At 42.1% G+C, this 19400-nt stretch overlaps 1 protein-coding gene across 5 annotated transcripts in view; it reads left to right on the plus strand.

Moving 5' to 3' along the window:
* The window catches only part of LOC135524027 (ATP-citrate synthase), a 147111-nt gene that overhangs the window by 8319 nt on the left and 119392 nt on the right, over window positions 1-19400 (plus strand). For 2 of the 5 annotated variants that reach the window (XM_064951151.1, XM_064951152.1), the window contains exons 2-6: window positions 623-798; window positions 9896-10018; window positions 13127-13189; window positions 14304-14494; window positions 16310-16389. In XM_064951151.1, the coding sequence (XP_064807223.1) occupies window positions 640-798; window positions 9896-10018; window positions 13127-13189; window positions 14304-14494; window positions 16310-16389 (616 nt within the window). In that variant the 5' untranslated portion in view covers window positions 623-639. Of the gene's footprint in view, window positions 1-618; window positions 799-9895; window positions 10019-13126; window positions 13190-14303; window positions 14495-16309; window positions 16390-19400 lie in introns of all 5 variants that reach the window. The other 3 variants (XM_064951148.1, XM_064951149.1, XM_064951153.1) reach the window with 2 other exon arrangements.

Here is a 19400-nt window from a genome sequence, read left to right on the forward strand (position 1 = left end):
CCTTTGACTATTGGATGATCTTATAGGCACTTTAGTATTGCCAGGGTAACCGTATAGCTTCCGTCCCTCTAGTTAGCGCGTGCTAACTAGCTAGCCATTTTACTTCGGTTACACCAGCCTAATCTCGGGAGTTGATAGGCTTGAAGTCATAAACAGCGCAATGCTTGACGCACAATGAAGAGCTGCTGGCAAAACGCAAGAAGGTGCTGTTTGAATGAATGTTTACGCGCCTGCTTCTGCCTACCACTGCTCAGTCAGATACTTGTATGCTCAGTCAGATTATATGCAACGCAGGACACGCTAGATAATATCTAGTAATATCATCAACCCTGTGTAGTTAACTTGTGATTATGATCGATTGTTTTTTAAGTTTAATGCTAGCTAGCAACTTACCTTGGCTTACTGCATTCGCGTAACAGGCACTCCTGTGGAGTGCAACGAGACAGAGGCAGGTCGTTATTGCGTTGCACTAGTTAACTGTAAGGTTGCAAGATTGGATCCCCGAGCTGACAAGGTGAAAACCTGTGTTTCTGCCCCTGAACAAGGCGGTTATAACCAACCGTGACTTGTACTAACTGCCCCTGAAACTCTTCTGACTTCTCCTCTTCCTTCTGCTAGATAGTGAGCCTGTGATTCGCCATGTCGGCCAAAGCCATCTCAGAGCAGACGGGGAAGGAGTTCCTCTACAAGCACATCTGCACCTCGGCGGCCGTGCAGAACCGCTTCCGCTACGCCAATGTCACCTCGGAGACAGACTGGGACCGCTTGACTCAGGACCACCCATGGCTGCTCACTGAGGTACAATAAAATAGTATTGTCCTCCAGCAAGGACATTCTTCTCACCTTCTTGTACATGGACAAATTATCACACAATGCTAGGTCGGGATGCACTTAAATGACATTTTTGGCATATATATATATATATATATATATATATATATATAAAACAAAGTGTGTATATCTATATCTCATTATAGTTAAAACGCACATGGACGCAGCGGTCTAATGCACTGCATCTTGGTGCAAGAGGCGTCTCGAATCCAGGCTGTATCACATCCGGCCATGATTAGGAGTCCCATAGTGTGGCGCATAAATGGCCCAGCGTCGTCCGGGTTTGGCCGGGGTAGGCCGTCATTTTAAATAAGAATTTGATATTAACTGACTTTTCTAGTTAAATGAAAGGTTACACACACCACACTGACCAAAAGGTTATTTTGTTGGCATTTACGTATGTCCCCATTACCAGTAAAACATAATCAAAACCTATTTCTTTCACTTACTTGCTGTGCTGTTTCATTGTTTATTTGTTCAGTCATTTCATTCTGAACCAGGATTTCTATGGAACGCCGTTTGGGTCTTTACATGTCAAAAAGATAAATGTCAAATTACACTTTGACGTGTCAAATAAGCTTGTTGACCAATCAGGACCTGAATATGACTGCACGTCACACAATAATTTAAAGCGTTTATACATTTTTTACATAGTTATTACACATTGATTACACTAACGCTCGTATTTAATGTCACAACGATCTATCGATGCGTATACAATGATGCTGGTAAAGTTGTCTCGCGTACAATAAGGATGTGCCACAACAGTGGACTTTGCGGTTAGCCTTCAAAATAAAATTGTCATTAATGGTGATGCAATTGAATACAAATAGTAGAACTATGCCATAATTTAATAAATCATGCTAAACGAGTTTGGAATGTTATATAAAATCAACAAAAGACAATAATTTGATTTGTAAAGTCTCTTAATCACACTGGATGTATTAGACTTTAGAATTACATTGGGGCATACTTACTTCACTGTACAGCCTTACCTATGGATTGTGGATCAATGACATGGGCTATCAGTCTACTCAATGACACCCAGATAACATTAGCATAGTAGCTCTTATTTCGTGACTGAAACAACCAACTGTGATTTGAATATGGCATGATTCCACCAACCTTCCGCATCACTTTCAAATAGTTACTTTTATTTTGAAGGGAAACTGCAAATTCCACTATTTTGCCTAATCCTTATTGTGGCTAGCTTCACAGCACACAGCCTGGTCAGGTCTAGCCTCACTAGCCAGATGAAGCTAGCTGGCTGCTTATAACTTTAGCTTTGGGCAACAGGGTTAAGTAGCTGGCTAGCTATTTATTTTCATGAACTGAAGTTCAATTTCAATAGGCGAACAACAATACTTACAAGGATTTCTAAATCATTGCTAAGAAAAGTGAAAATGACTGCAGTTTTTACTAGAGGTCGACTGACTAATCGGAATGGCCTATTACATTGCACTCCACGAGGAGACTGCGTGGTAAGCTGACTACCTGTTATGCCAGTGCAGCAAGGAGCCAAGGTAAGGTGCTAGATAGCATTAATTATATCATGTAAAAAAAATCTTAACATAATCGCTAGTTAACTACACATGGTTTAGTTTTTATTTATTTTTATTTCACCTTTTATTTAACCAGGTAGGCTAGTTGAGAACAAGTTCTCATTTGCAACTGCGACCTGGCCAAGATAAAGCATAGCAGTGTAAACAGACAACAGTTACACATGGAGTAAACAATTAACAAGTCAATAACACAGTAGGAAAAAAAGGGAGCCTATATACATTGTGTGCAAAAGGCATGAGGAGGTAGGCGAATAATTACAGTTTTGCAGATTAACACTGGAGTGATAAATTATCAGATGGTCATGTACAAGTAGAGATATTGGTGTGCAAAAGAGCAGAAAAGTAAATAAATAAAAACAGTATGGGGATGAGGTAGGTAAAAATGGGTGTGCTATTTACCGATAAGACTATGTACAGCTGCAGCGATCGGTTAGCTGCTCAGATAGCAGATGTTTGAAGTTGGTGAGGGAGATAAGTCTCCAACTTCAGCGATTTTTGCAATTCGTTCCAGTCACAGGCACCAGAGAACTGGAACGAAAGGCGGCCAAATGAGGTGTTGGCTTTAGGGATGGTCAGTGAGATACACCTACTGGAGCGCGTGCTACGGGTGGGTGTTGCCATCGTGACCAGTGAACTGAGATAAGGCGGAGCTTTACCTAGCATGGACTTGTAGATGACCTGGAGCCAGTGGGTCTGGCGACGAATACGTAGCGAGGGCCAGCCGACTAGAGCATACAGGTCGCAGTGGTGTGTGGTATAAGGTGCTTTAGTGACAAAACGGATGGCACTGTGATAAACTGCATCCAGTTTGCTGAGTAGAGTGTTGGAAGCAATTTTGTAGATGACATCGCCGAAGTCGAGGATTGGTAGGATAGTCAGTTTTACTAGGGTAAGTTTGGCGGCGTGAGTGAAGGAGGCTTTGTTGCGGAATAGGAAGCCGACTCTAGATTTGATTTTCGATTGGAGATGTTTGATATGAGTCTGGAAGGAGAGTTTACAGTCTAGCCAGACACCTAGGTACTTATAGATGTCCACATATTCAAGGTCGGAACCATCCAGGGTGGTGATGCTAGTCAGGCGTGCGGGTGCAGGCAGCGAACGGTTGAAAAGCATGCATTTGGTTTTACTAGCGTTTAAGAGCAGTTGGAGGCCACGGAAGGAGTGTTGTATGGCATTGAAGCTGGTTTGGAGGTAGATAGCACAGTGTCCAAGGACGGGCCGGAAGTATATAGAATGGTGTCGTCTGCGTAGAGGTGGATCAGGGAATCGCCCGCAGCAAGAGCAACATCATTGATATATACAGAGAATAGAGTCGGCCCGAGAATTGAACCCTGTGGCACCGCCATAGACTGCCAGAGGACCGGACAGCATGCCCTGCTCTATCTGCAAAGTAGTTGGTGAACCAGGCAAGGCAGTCATCAGAAAAACCGAGGCTACTGAGTCTGCCGATAAGAATATTGTGATTGACAGGGTCGAAAGCCTTGGCAAGGTCGATGAAGACGGCTGCACAGTACTGTCTTTTATCGATGGCTGTTATGATATCGTTTAGTACCTTGAGCGTGGCTGAGGTGCACCCGTGACCGGCTCGGAAACCAGATTGCACAGCGGAGAAGGTACAGTGGGATTCGAGATGGTCAGTGACCTGTTTGTTGACTTGGATTTCGAAGACCTTAGATAGGCAGAGCAGGATGGATATAGGTCTGTAGCAGTTTGGGTCCAGGATGTCTCCCCCTTTGAAGAGGGGGATGACTGCGGCAGCTTTCCAATCCTTGGGAATCTCAGATGATATGAGAGAGAGGTTGAACAGGCTGGTAATAGGGGTTGCGACAATGGCGGCGGATAGTTTCAGAAATAGTGTCCAGATTGCCAAACCCAGCTGATTTGTACGGGTCCAGGTTTTGCAGCTCTTTCAGAACATCTGCTATCTGGATTTGGGTAAAGGAGAACCTGGAGAGGCTTGGGCGAGTAGCTGCGGGGGGGGGGAGCTGTTGGCCGAGGTTGGAGTAGCCAGGCGGAAGGCATGGCCAGCCGTTGAGAAATGCTTGTTGAAGTTTTCGATAATCATAGATTTATCGGTGGTGACCGTGTTACCTAGCCTTAGTGCAGTGGGCAGCTGGGAGGAGATGGTCTTGTTGTCCATGGACTTCAGTGTCCCAGAACTTTTTGGAGTTGGAGCTACAGGATGCAAATTTCTGCCTGAAGAAGCTGGCCTTAGCTTTCCTGACTGGGTGTATTGGTTCCTGACTTCCCTGAACAGTTGCATATCGCGGGGACTATTCGATGCTATTGCAGTCCGCCACAGGATGTTTTTGTGCTGGTCGAGGGCAGTCAGGTCTGGAGTGAACCAAGGGCTATATCTGTTCTTAGTTCTGCATTTTTTTTGAACGGAGCATGCTTATCTAAAATGGTGAGGAAGTTACTTTTAAAGGATACAGGCAATCCTTTAAGGCAATGAGGCAGTTATCGCTGAGATCCTGGTTGAAGACAGCGGAGGTGTATTTGGAGGGCCAGTTGGTCAGGATGACATCTGAGGGTGCCCTTGTTTACAGATTTAGGGTTGTACCTGGTGGGTTCCTTGATGATTTGTGTGAGATTGAGGGCATCTAGCTTAGATTGTAGGACTGCCGGGGTGTTAAGCATATCCCAGTTTAGGTCACCTAACAGAACAAACTCTGAAGCTAGATGGGGGGCGATCAATTCACAAATGGTGTCCAGGGCACAGCTGGGAGCTGAGGGGGGTCGGTAGCAGGCGGCAACAGTGAGAGACTTATTTCTGGAGAGAGTAATTTTCAAAATTAGTTGTTCGAACTGTTTGGGTATGGACCTGGAAAGTATGACATTACTTTGCAGGCTATCTCTGCAGTAGACTGCAACTCCTCCCCCTTTGGCAGTTCTATCTTGACGGAAAATGTTATAGTTGGCTATGGAAATCTCCAAATTTTTGGTGGCCTTCCTGAGCCAGGATTCAGACACGGCAAGGACATCAGGGTTAGCAGAGTGTGCTAAAGCAGTGAGTAAAACAAACTTAGGGAGGAGGCTTCTGATGTTGACATGCATGAAACCAAGGCTTTTTCGATCACAGAAGTCAACAAATGAGGGTGCCTGGGGACATGCAGGGCCTGGGTTTACCCCCACATCACCCGCGGAACAGAGGAGTAGTAGTATGAGGGTGCGGCTAAAGGCTATCAAAACTGGTCGCCTAGAGTTGGGGACAGAGAATAAAAGGATCAGACTTCTGGGCATGGTGGAATATATTCAGGGCATAATGCGCAGACAGTGGTATGGTGGGGTGCGGGTACAGCGGAGGTAAGCCCAGGCACTGGGTGATGATGAGAGAGCTTGTATCTCTGGACATGCTGGTTGTAATGGGTGAAGTCACCGCATGTGTGGGAGGTGGGACAAAGGAGGTATCAGGGGTATGAAGAGTGGAACTAGGGGCTCCATTGTAAACTAAAACAATGATAACTAACCTGAACAACAGTATACAAGGCATATTGACATTTGAGAGAGACATACAGCGAGGCATACAGTAATCACGTGTTGAATTGGGAGAGCTAGCTAAAACAGTAGGTGAGACAACAACAGCACAACAACAGCAGGTAAAATGGCGTAGACTAGGCAGGGAGGTTCGGATTAACTACACACAGAGCCTGAGTGCGGCTGGGGCCAACTGATAAAACATAAACAAGCAGAGTGGAGTACCGTGATTAATGGACAGTCCAGCATGCATCAGCTATGTAGCCAAGTGATCAGTGTCCAGGGGGCAGCGGTGGGTGGAGCAGGGAAGCTAGACCGGGGAGTATTATCCAGGTTAAGAAAACTGTCTGGCTGTGCAGAAGGTAAAGGCCGTTAGCAGTGGCTAACAATGACTAAATAGCTTGTAGCTAGTTAGCTGGTTAGCTTCTGGAGGTTCTTGAATGTGTTCTAAAAATAATAGCGCTTCCGTATCACATTGTGCTAACAGTTATTAGGCCAAGGCGGGTTGCAGGAGAGTATTTAGAAGTTGCGGTTTAGCAAAATGTTTTAAAAGATATGCGAAGAAAAATATGTTTTAAAAAAACAATGATATATACAAGGGACACGACACGACGTCTGACTGCTACGCCATCTTGGTTAAAGTGTGTATTACTAGCATGTCCTGCGTTGCCTGTTAATTTATCATTGAATCATAGCCTACTTCGCCAAACGGGTGATTTTAACAAGCGCATTTGTGAAAAAGCACTGTCGTTGCATTGTGTAGCTAACCATTAACATCAACGCCTTTCTTAATCAATACACAAGTATATATTTTTAAACCTGCATATTAGTTCATTTTGCCTGCTAACATTAATTTATTTAACTAGGGAAATTGTCATTCTTGCGTTCTGTGCAAACAGAGTCAGGGTAAATGCAGCAGTTTGGGCCGACTGGCTCTTTGCGAACTGTGAAGACTTTCTTCCTAACAAAGACAGCCGACTTCGCCAAACGGGTGTGATTTAACCTCTTAACAAAAGCGCATTTGCGAACAAAGCATAATCGTTGCACGAATGTACCTAACCATAAACCTCAATGCCTTTCTTAAAATCAATACACAGAAGTATATATTTTTAAACCTGCATATTTAGTTAAAAGAAATTCATGTTAGCAGGCAATATTAAACTAGTGAAATTGTGTCACTTCTCTTGCGTTCATAGCACGCAGAGTCAGGGTATATGCAACAGTTTGGGCCGCCTGGCTTGTTGCGAACTAATTTGCCAGAATTTTACATAATTATGACATATTGAAGCTTGTGCAATGTAACAGGAATATTTAGACTTATGGATACCACCCGTTAGATAAAATACGGAACAGTTCCTTATTTCACTGAAAGAATAAACATCTTGTTTTCAAGATGATAGTTTCCGGATTTTACCATATTAATGACGTAAGGCTCGTATTTCTGTGTGTTATTATGTTATAATTAAGTCTATGATTTGATAGAGCAGTCTGTCTGAGCGGTGGTAGGCAGCAGCAGGCTCGTAAGCATTCAGTCAAACCATTTTTGTTAGTTTGCCAGAAGCTCTTCGCAATGCTTCAAGCATTGAGCTGTTTATGACTTCAAGCCTATCAACTCCGAGATTAGGCTCATGTAACCGATGTGAAATGGCTAGCTAGTTAGCGGGTTGCGCGCTAATAGCGTTTCAAATGTCACTCGCTCTGAGACCTTGAAGTAGTTCCACTTGCTCTGCAAGGGCCACGGATTTTGTGGAGCGATGGGAAACGATGCTTCGAGGGTGGCTGTTGTCTGTGTTCCTGGTTCGAGCCCAGGTAGGGGTGAAGAGAGGGACGGAAGCTATACTGTTACACTGGCAATACTAAAGTGCCTGTAAGCGCATCCAATAGTCAAAGGTATATGAAATATAAATGGTGTATAGAGTCCTATAATAACTACAACCTAAAACTTCTTACCAGTGAATATTGAAGACTCATGTTAAAAGGAACCACCAGCTTTCATATGTTCTCATGTTCTGAGCAAGGAAGTTAAATGTTAGGTTTTTTTACATGGAACATATTGCACTTTTACTTTCTTCTCCAACACTTTGTTTTTGCATTATTTAAACCAAATTGAACATGTTTCATTATTTATTTGAGGTGAAATTGATTTGATTGATGTATTATATTAAGTACAAAATAAGTGTTCATTCAGTATTGCTGTAATTGTCATTATTACAAATAAATTAATACATTTATAAAAATCGGCCGATTTGAATTGTTATCAACTTTTTGGGGTCCTCCAATTATCGGTATCAGCGTTTAAGTAATCATAATTGGTCGACCTCTAGTTTTTACTGGTCATTGTTTTCAGCCTGGTTGTATTGGTGCTAAGCTAAAGCTAGTTAGCTACCCCAGAAATTGCGGTCAAACAAATAATGCTTTATTACCAACGTGGTATTGTAAACCCATCGTTCGTGGCCGGTGTTTGCAGACTTTTTTTTTGTACAGCTTTGACAGTGCTACTGATAGTGGCGCTTGGCTTGCATGTGGAAATTCAGAACACAACATTCTATAATATAACTTATTTAATATGTTAAATAGTGTTATTTGAAGTGCGTTCGTGAAGCTAATAGCAGTGACGCTAATACTGTGTATCTCCGGTAGGGCAACATCTGAGCAATAGCGCACTTGGTAATGTTAGTGTGTACCGGTGCTTGACCAGCTGTGAAAGCCAACATCACGACAGAGAACGGTTGATTGTCAAGGGCAATGAATTCCATTATCTTGGCGTTCATGGATTCTGGCTCTACCCAGAATAGAAAGTGGGAGGCCGCTGTGCACAACTGACCAAGTGGACAAGTACATTAGAGTCTTGTTTGAGAAACGGATGTCTCGCAAGTCCTCAACTGGCAGCTTCATTAAATAGTACCCCGCAAAACACCAGTCTCAACGTCAACAGTGAAGAGGCGACTCCGGGATGCTGGCCTTCTGGGTCAGTTCCTCTGTCCAGTGTCCATGTTATTTTGCCCATCTTAACCTTTTCTTTTTATTGGCCAGTCTGAGATGTGGCTTTTTCTTTGCAACTCTGCCCAGAAGGCCAGCATCCCAGAGTCGCCTCTTCAACGGTTGACGTTGAGACTGGTCTGAGCTGGTCTGTTTGTACACGTCCATCTTCCTAGTCTGACAGGGCCCCATGGCTAAATGCAGTGGTTCAGATGTTGATAGGAATTCAGTAGTGTTTTCCTTCAGATTTCCTCAGAATATACACGGCAGTGACGATGACCGAAGAACATTGTCTTGTGAGGTAATGCAGGTATTCCAGATTCGGAGACCAAAGTGACTTGATTTCCTGTACGTTACAACAATAACACAATGAGTTATTTGTCATGAAACAACAAACCCTTCAGCTGTTTTTTTTCATGTAAATTTCTTTCCTGTCCCACGATGGACTGGGGCAACTATATTACAGTCCCTGATGTCGCTCTCGGAGGTCCTCGCCCTGAGCTCGTCTACATTATTGTGAACGGACTGAACGTTAGTGAGCAATATACTTTGAAGCCGGGGATGGTATGCACGCTGTCTGACTAGGGCCCCACTTTTAACTCTTCTCGTGCATCAGCGTTTTGGTGCAGCCTCCGGGATGAATAGAACAGTCTCGAAGTTCAAACAAAGGATCCAGGTCAGGCAAATCAAATTTCTAAGTAACTGCCAATTTAATATCCCAAAGTTATTCTCGTCTGTAGGTACAATAAATATTCTGAGCAAATAGTGTAAGGAAGAGAAATCCTGCGAAATTGGCTAGAAGCTAGAAACAGGGCATCTTCAACTATCGAGTGCCGTTTTCCTCAAATGATTTTGGCTTAGTTTTGTTTTCTTGCCATTATACTTTTGAGCATTCCGATAATGATTTCGTGACAACCTTATCACACACCCAATATTTTTTACTATCACCGGGTTAACGGTAGACAAGTCCAGGCGCAATAGACAGTGAAACAATTCACCTGTGTGCTGTACCATGCTAACGTTGGTATTGTCCATTCCTCCTACAGCGATTGGTGGTGAAGCCAGACCAGCTGATCAAGTGCAGAGGGAAGCTGGGCCTGGTGGGTGTTAACCTAGACCTGGTGGGCGTGCAGGAGTGGCTCAAGCCCCGCCTCATGAGTGAGACCACCGTGAGTTGATCTTCTTGCTCTTTCTCTCTTTGTATGCCTGCATGCATGATCCAGTGTGAAGTTTCCTCTAGTTAGAGCTAGGATCAGCTTCCCTTCATCGATCCTAACCTTAACCTGTTGAAACTCTAGGGGCGCAATTTCATTTTTGGATGAAAAACGTTCCCGACAAGATATTTTGTCACAAAAAGATGCTCGACTATGCATATAATTGGTAGCTTTGGAAAGAAAACACTGACGTTTCCAGAACTGCAAAGATATTTTCTGTGCGTGCCCTAGAACGTGAGCTTCAGGCAAAACCAAGATGAGACGGCATCCAGGAAATGAGCAGGATTTGAGGCTCTGTTTTCCATTGTCTCCTTATATGGCTGTGAATGCGAGAGGAGTAAGTCTGCCCTTTCTGTCGTTTCCCCAAGGTGTCTGCAGCATTGTGACGTATTTGTAGGCATATCATTGGAAGATTGACCATAAGAGACCACATTTACCAGGTGTCCGCCCGGTGTCCTGCGCCGAAATTGGTGCGCAAAAGTCAGCTGCTGGTATTTTTCCACGGAATTTAGAGAAGAATGCAGGCTTCCACGAACGATATATCAATGAAGAGATATGTGAAAAAACACCTTGAGGATTGATTCCAAACAACGTTTGCCATGTTTCGGTCGATATTATGGAGTTAATTCGGAAAAAGTTTGACGTTGTAGGTGACTGAATTTTCGGTTCATTTCGGTAGCCAAATGTGATGTACAAAACGGAGCGATTTCTCCTACACACAGACGCTTTCAGGAAAAACTGCGCATTTGGTATGTAACTGAGTCTCCTCATTGAAAACATCCGAAGCTCTTCAAAGGTAAATGATTTTATTTATTTGGTTATCTGGTTTTTGTGAAAATGTTGCGTGCTAAATGCTACTCAAAATGCTAAGCTAGCTTAGCATACTCTTACACAAATTAGTCAATTGCTATGGTTCAAAAGCATATTTTGAAAATCTGAGATGACAGTGTTGTTAAGAAAAGGCTAAGCTTGAGCTTTTCATTTTATTTGCGATTTTCAGAAATCGTTAACGTTGCGTTATGCTAATGAGCCTGAGGCTTTAGTTACGATCCTGGATCCGGGATGGGGAGATTCAAGAGGTTATTAACCAAACTGACCCTGGATTAGCATGTAAGAGCAACTTCATCCTACTCCTCCCTCAACTTCATAAACAGAAACTCTGCTGCCAGGTTCCCTCTTTTTTTTTTTTTTTTTTTTTTTTTTTTTTGTTGTCCTGAATCCTATTAGCTGCAGCCAATTTCTAACTCCTGCAGCAGGTTTCCACTTCCACCAGTGTCAAACTGGTGGAAGTGGAAACCTGCTGCAGGAGTTTTTGTACAACTAGTATACAGCTTTGATGTTGACATATTTTTTTAAAAGCAATTTGACTTCAATCAATAGGCCTAGCCATTGTGGTGCTTAGTGTAGCCTTTCTTTATATTTAGCCAGGATGGTCTACTCAATAATACTTGCCACGGTTTTCCAGGGAGTCTTAACAGGGAGACCTAGCATGGAGCCATCCTCTCCATTTTGCTTCCTTCCTGTTTGTTCAGATCTCCAAACAGGAATGGAACTAGGCCTGCTTTTCTTATCTAGCTCTCTACAGAGATCGTAGTGAGATGGCGGTGCTTGAGGGAACAATGCCCTCTGATTGGCAGGTTCCTCTGCCCCAACAGTGTGTAGCTCTGGGCTTGTTAATGTGGTGAATGTGTGGCATGCAGACAGGTGCCCATTTCAGGTGCTGCTAATCCACAATCCCCTGAACTGTTGGTCAGGGGTCCGGAACATAATTACAAATCAGTTGTAGACTGCAAATTGACCCCAAGAAGACCACATGGATATGTTTGACTAAAACATAATAATTGTAAACTTCTCTTACATTTGTATACGATCACATATATCTCTATTATGCGTGGGAATATTTCAGAACAGATTTCCAAAATTAAAATCACTTGGAGCTGATTTGCCTGTGTTTTTAGAGTCTGTCCAACAATTAAACAATACATTCACCTGTGGACCACCAGTTGGGGAACCCTGTCCTTCAGTGTGCACTAATAAATACGATCCTGGTTTGTCATCTGCGGCATGTTCACCATGTGCCAGGCAGTACTTGTTCATGAGCATACAGCGTGCAAACATAGGGAGCTGTGGTTGCCATCTGTCTCTCCACTGCCAGGACCGGCAGGCTCTGAGTTATGTTTAGAACCACTGATGCAAGGGGTCAGAGGGTATGTAATGCCAATGTCAGGAGGCTAGTATGGCCACAACAGCCTTATTAGGTCTGTCTTGGAAATTCAGCACTGAGAAAGACTTGGCTTCATTATTGCAGAAATGACCGTCAATCCAACTGTCTTGACTGTCGGACCAAGTGCTTGAATCATACAGAGAGTACCGGATCTTTATATACCAAACCTAAAAATGCTTCAACCATGGCTGGCAAACATTCAGATTGGGCACCATAACTGGGTTCATCCAGTTTTTCTGCACGGGGGTGTTATTTTACTCCTCCAAGCTAAGCTTCCCAGAAATATGACAAACTGAGGCATTGTTCTAAACTCTTCCAGGCTGTCTCTCTCTCGGGTGACACACACCCCACATCCTGTCCATGGAATACATCTCCCTCAGTGCACTGCTGATCATGGAATGGAATGTGGCTGTAATGTTTTATCACCCTCTAGTAAAACCAATTTCCTTGATGCTCAGATGAGCTGCAGGAAGCTCGTGGTCACCATTAAAATCTCAGCCTTAGCAGGCCAGCCTTGCACTTAGTTAAATATATAATCGTTTACTATTAATATTAAACAAATAGTTATGTCATTTTTCTATCACAGGTCCAGTGCTCTTTTCCATTTTACTGCACTTCTTTTTTCTAGGGCCAGCTTTTCAGCAGAATGGATCATTAATAGTATTTTTCTGCAGAATAGAGCATTTATGCAAAACCGTTATTTTCCACCATTGATTGTTGCTTTTCCACAGTGCTCCATAATGTGAAAATACCATTTCCTCAGACATCTTCATATCCCTTTGCCACATAATAATACTAAACTAAATGTTGAATTAATCTATTTTACTGTTTCTCACCAGGTGGCAAAAGCGAAAGGCATCCTGAAGAACTTTCTCATTGAACCGTTTGTTGCACATACACAGGTAATTTGTGAGGTTCTCTTAAATATCCTACCTGTGGGGTAGGTGTGTAGTAAGTAACCATGCTAACAGATGTGCGTTCACTTGTCCATATCCATATACAAATTATTCAGACCCCTTGACAGACCCCTCAGACCCCAAGGGTTCTGAATCATGTCCAATCAATTGAATTTTACAGAGGTGGACTCCAATCAAGTTTAGAAACATCTCAATGATGATCAATTGAAACAGGATGCACCTGAGCTCAATTTCGAGTCTCAAAGCAAAGGGTCTGTATACTTATGTAAATAAGGTGTTTCTGTTTTGTAATAAATATGCAAAAATGTATTACGCTGTTTTTTTTATGGGGTATTGTGTGTATATTGATGAGAAATAATTTTTATTCAATCCATTTTAGAATAAGGCTGTAAAGTAACCTAATCTTAAAGTGCATTTGGAAAGCATTCAGACCCCTTCCCCTTTTCAACCTGTGTTAAATTCAATTCATTGGACATGATTTGGAATGGGGCACACCTGTCTATATAAGGTCCCACAGTTGACAGTGCATATCAGAGCAAATACCAAGCCTCGAGGTCGAAGGAACTCTCCATAGAGTTCCGAGCCAGGATTGTGTCGCGGCACAGAATTGGGGAAGGGTACCAAAACATTTCTTCAGCATAGAAGGTCCCCAAGAACACAGTGGCCTCCATTCTTAAATGGATGAAGTTTGGAACCACCAAGACTCTTCCTAGAGCTGGCTACCCGGCCAAACCGAGCAATCGGGGGACAAGGGCCTTGGTCCGGGATTTGACCAAGAACCCCATGGTCACTCTGATGGAGCAAAAAACATTCCTCAACGGTGCTTCAACATAGTATTGAGTAAGGGTCTGAATATTTATTTAAATTTGAGCTTTCAATTTTTTTTGTTTATACATTTGTTTTGTGTGTAGATTGAGGGGGAAAATATATTTAATCCATTTTAGAATAAGGCTGGAACATAAGAAAATGTGGAAAAAGTAAAGGGGGCTGAATAGTTTCTGATTGCACTGTTATGTAACTGTCAAAACAATCTACCTCTGCTCCCTCTAACTTTTAATCCCTCCCTTACTTACCCCCCTGCTCCCTTTGTGCTCCGCAGGAGGAGGAGTTCTACATATGCATCTACGCCACCCGAGAGGGCGACCACGTGCTCTTCCACCACGAGGGAGGCGTTGATGTGGGGGACGTGGACGCCAAGGCCCAGAGGCTGCTGGTGGGAGTGGACGACAAGCTGAGCGAGGACACTGTCAAGGAGCAGCTCTTCATGCATGTCCCAGAAGACAAGAGAGAGTAAGTGACCGAGAGCCATAGATCAGGGGTGTCAAACTCAATCACTGGAGGGCAGTGTCTGATGGTTTTTGTTATTTCCTTTTAGTTCATGTCCAGTTAAAAAACCTAGACAACCACTATTGATTTGTAGTTTCTAACAAATCAATTACCTTAAATGATCGATCACATATATGGGCGGTGTGAACCTGCAGACACTCAGCCCTCATGGATTTGAGTTTGACACCCTGCTTTAAAGCAAAAGCTATACAGGGTTTAGAGTTGAGTCCTATTTTTTTTTCAGCTCACATTTTTTAAGCTTCCCAATATTTATGGTGTGAAATATCCAATCACCAACACTCAGATACCTGACGCTCAACTGCCAATGCCACAAAAAATGAGGGAGTTTGATTTTGCATTGAGTCTGTCCTTTGCCCAGCCCTTGCTTTCAGCTGCAGGCATACATACACTGAAACCTCCTTAGTCACAAACCCTTTAAAATGTTTCAGTAGAACGATGAACCTGCAATGCTCATCACCAAGCCATTTCACTTTCTATGTTGAGAAATGTAGTTTCGAAGTTTGTTGGACCGCATCTTTTAGCAATACCAAGGGACTCGCGACTCTACTCGGACTTCAATTCTAGGTATTGAGACGCCCTGATGAAAGCGTTAACCGATACGCATTGGTTTATTTTAATAATGACTTGCTAATTAGCCCACACATGAAAGGCTTTTTCTTTCAAACCCACACGGGACCACTAACGTTTGCTTTTCAGTTACAATGCTAGGGACCTTGGATTTGACTGACTTGAGGTTTAGTGATTTCACTACATCACTTTGTGGTATTATGGTGTCCCCCTCAACATTCTGTGGTGAACTAGTGGGAGTACTTTTTGTTTAACCTTTAACTAGGCAAGTCAGTTGAAAACAAATTATTATTTACAATTACGGCCAAACCCTGACGACGCTGGGCCAATTGTGCTCCACCCTATGGGACTCCCAATCACAGCCGGCTGTGATACAGCTTGGAATCGAACCGGGGTGTCTAGTGACGCCTCAAGCACTGAGATGCAGTGACTTAGACCGTTGCTTCACTCGGGAGCACATACTTAACATTTCCTGCTGTGTTTGTGGTCTGGTTCCCATCCATGACAAGAAGTCTGACACAATTACACACCTCAGTTATTTATAGTGTTTATAGACAATGCAATCCCCATTTAGGCTGGACAGTGGACACAGTGAAATTAACTTTGATACGTCCCAATCTGCACCACTATTCCCTAAGTAGTGCACTTTATATAGGGTATTTAGTGCCATTTAGGAATCAACCAAGGTCATTGCTCTGTGTCTACAATATAGTGCGCTACTTTTGACCTAGGGGCCCAGGTCAAAAGTAGTTCACTATGTAGGGATTAGGGTGCTTTTTGAGATGCTTGTTTTGTCTGTGTGGAGTTGTTTGCCCGAAGTTTAAGTGTTAAGTGAAGACTGTCTAGTATTCTGCAAACTCTTTGTGTGCATACCAATGGCACAATATTCCATATATAGTGCACTATTTTTGACCAGGGCGGATTGGGCTCTTCAGAGCTAGGTGGCCACAAGTTCAACTCTGGACCTCAAAGACCGTTTGCTTTTTTATTCTTCCGCTCTAATCAGGCACCAGGTGGGTGCAATTAATCATCAGGTAGGATAGAAACGGCAGGAAACTAACATTTTAGTTTATTATTAAACCATTTTTAAAACTCAAATTTAGGGATTTCTTGTCTACAGTTTTCCATGTGGTTTTATATGCAGTTTTCTGAGATGTCTCTCTGATCTAAACTTTTGATGTTTGTATGCAGGGTCCTGGTCAGTTTTGTTGTAGGTCTCTTTAACCTGTATGAGGACCTTTACTTCACTTACCTGGAGATCAACCCACTGGGTAAGTAAACTTGTTTTACTAAGTCGATTTTACATGGATGTTTAACTAAGGATGCTGTCATATATCCCCGTATGGTTCGGATCCTGGAGCTTTTGGTACTTGGGCTGGGAATTGCCAGAGACCTCACGATATGATATGATATCGCAATACTTAGGTGCCAATAAGTTATGTATTGGCAATTCGATGTTTCAAACATACTGCTCACCGTATGCCTGCTGCAGCGGGACAAGCAAGAGCCATGAGAATTAGTTTTGATCAGTCATGGAAATAAAATTGCTCCTTATTTAAAAAGCGATGGAGAACAAGCTACAGTGCTTTCAAAAAGTATTCATACACCATGATTTATTCCACATTTTGTTGTTGGTGTGACTTCAAAATGGATTAAATATCATTTATCTCACCCATCTACACACAATACCCCACCCCATAATGACAGTGAAAACATGTTTTTAGAAATAAGTATATTTATTGAAAAATAGAAGCCAAAATATTTCATTTACATAAGTAAATACTTTGTAGAAACACTTTCTAGGTAAGTCTCACAGCTTTCCACAACTGGATTGTGCAACATTTGCCCATTTTTATTATTTTTAAAATGCTTCGAGCTCTGTCAAATTTGGTTCTTTATCATTGCTAGACAACCATTTTCAGGTCTTGCAAAATATTTAAGCAGCTTTGTCAACTGTAGCTTGGCCACTCAGGAACATTTATGATCTCCTTGGTAAGCAGCACCAGTGTAGACTTGGCCTTGTTTTAGGTTCTTGTCCTGCTGAAAGGTGAATTAATCTCCCACTGTCTGGTGGAAAGTAGACTGAACCAGGTTTTCCTCTAGGATTTTGCCTGTGCTTAGCTCCATTCCATTTTTTTTTTTTATTCTGAAAAACTCCCCAGTCCTTAACGATTACAAGCATACCCATAACATGATGCAGCCACCACTATGCTTGAAAATATGGAGAGTGGTACTCAGTAATGTGTTGTATGTTTGGGGCAAATCCAATAACACTTTCTATTCAGGACAAAATAGTGTTTCTTTGCCACATTTTTTGCAGTATTACTTTAGTGCTTGTTGAAAACAGAATCAATGTTTTGGAATACTTTTATTCTGTACATGCTTCCTTTTCACTCTGTCAGTTACGCTAGTATTGTGGAGTACTTACAATGTTTATCCATCTTCAGTTTTTCATAGCCGTTAAACTTCAACCGTTTAAGTCCCCTTGTTCTCATGGTGAAATCCCTGAGTGGTTTCCTTCCTTTCGAGGAACTGAGTTAGGAAGGACGCCTGTATCTTTGTAGTGACTGGGTTTATTAATACACCATCCAAAGTGTAATTACTTCACCATGCTCAAAGGGATATTCAATGATTTTCTTTTTTTCAAGTTAAAAGTTTTATTAAGTTTTCTTGTTTTTCAATCAACCAACAAAACACATTCCACATTCACAGATGTGACAGGTTTAAAAAAATATATATAAAAAAAAGTTTAAAAAATATATAATAGGACATTTGAAAAAATTAAAATTAAAGATTAAGTCAAATAAAAACATATATTTTTCTTAATCTATTTATTTTCCTTGGTACATACACACACGCATACACACACGCGTACACACGTACTCAAAAACAAAATTAAAAACACAAAAAACATAACACTTGCAGCAGCACTTATCAAGGTTCTTATGAGCTATTTCTAGCATTCGCTGAGACGACGGGCCAATAATTCATTTTTTAGGTTTTACAGTACCTTACACAACATGTATCTGCGCATTTCCCTAGTCACTTCGTTTTCTCTGTCCAGTTTGAAATATAGTTGAGTAGTGGAGACCAGAGTCTATCAAACTTGGGCTGTCTCTTGTGGAGGTCATAAGTGAGCTTTTCAAGAGGGAGAAAGTCAACAATCTGGTCAATCCACATTTTAAATGTAGGAGGGGTATTAGAGGCCCACAATAGAATACATTTCTTAGCAAATTATGTAATAGTCATAAGCAAATGTTCTCTGTCAGGATCAAGAACAAAGTCCTGCTGGTCATTAAGAAGATAGATACACGGGGTCATATCAAACTGTACCTCTAGTATTTTCTGTGCAGCAGTATGTATAGATTGCCAGAATCTGGCAATCTCTCTACAGCTCCAAAATACATGCATGTAGGTTCCACTTTCAGAGGTACATCTTTTACAGTAAGGAGACATATCTGTTTTCATTCTATGGAGTCCCAAAGGAGTATAATAAAATTTTTACATAAATTTGTAATTAGATTCTTTCATTTTTACATTGGTAGAGGAGCAGTATACCCTGTCGCAAACCCCCGCCCGTAACTCATAGTCAGACTAAGGTCCTTTTCCCAGATTATTTTATTTGTAAAGGAGGAGCCTCCTTTCTCAGAAAGGAGTCTATAGATGTAATATATTTAGCCTTTAATGGATTGTGCTGTGACAAGAAGGGTTTCAACTTCATTCAACTGAGTCCTAAACCACCTCTTGGAGGTAAATGAGGAAATTACATGTCTAATTTGAAGATATATATTTTTTTTAATTGATCTTGGCACATCAGGGTGGCCTAGCGGTTAGAGCGTTGGACTACTACCCGAAAGGTTCAAACCCCCGAGCTGACAAGGTACAAATCTGTCGTTCTGCCCTTGAACAGGCAGTTAACCCACTGTTCCCAGGCCGTCATTGAAAATAAGAATTTGTTCTTAACTGACTTGCCTGGTTAAATAAAGGTAAAAAAAAATAAATCGAATTCACTGCAGAGCTCTTGAAAGGATTTCAGTGTAGTGGTTTTCTGATGAAATAGGTCTGAAAAGGTCCTGATTCCTAAAGTATGCCAAAGATTAAAGTTGGTATCCCTCAGGGCTTTTGGCAAGTCTGGGTTGCCTACTATAGGCGAGTGAGAACATATTTGGGAGGAAATGCCCAGGTATTTCTTAGTCCCTCCACGCTAGTAGGGTGCTGTAAATCACAAAGGTTTTGGCTATGTTGCCCACTTCACTAAAGTTATTAATTAATATAAATTGAG

This window comes from Oncorhynchus masou, chromosome 31 (assembly GCF_036934945.1).
Source record: "Oncorhynchus masou masou isolate Uvic2021 chromosome 31, UVic_Omas_1.1, whole genome shotgun sequence".
NCBI classification, from domain to species: domain Eukaryota; kingdom Metazoa; phylum Chordata; class Actinopteri; order Salmoniformes; family Salmonidae; genus Oncorhynchus; species Oncorhynchus masou.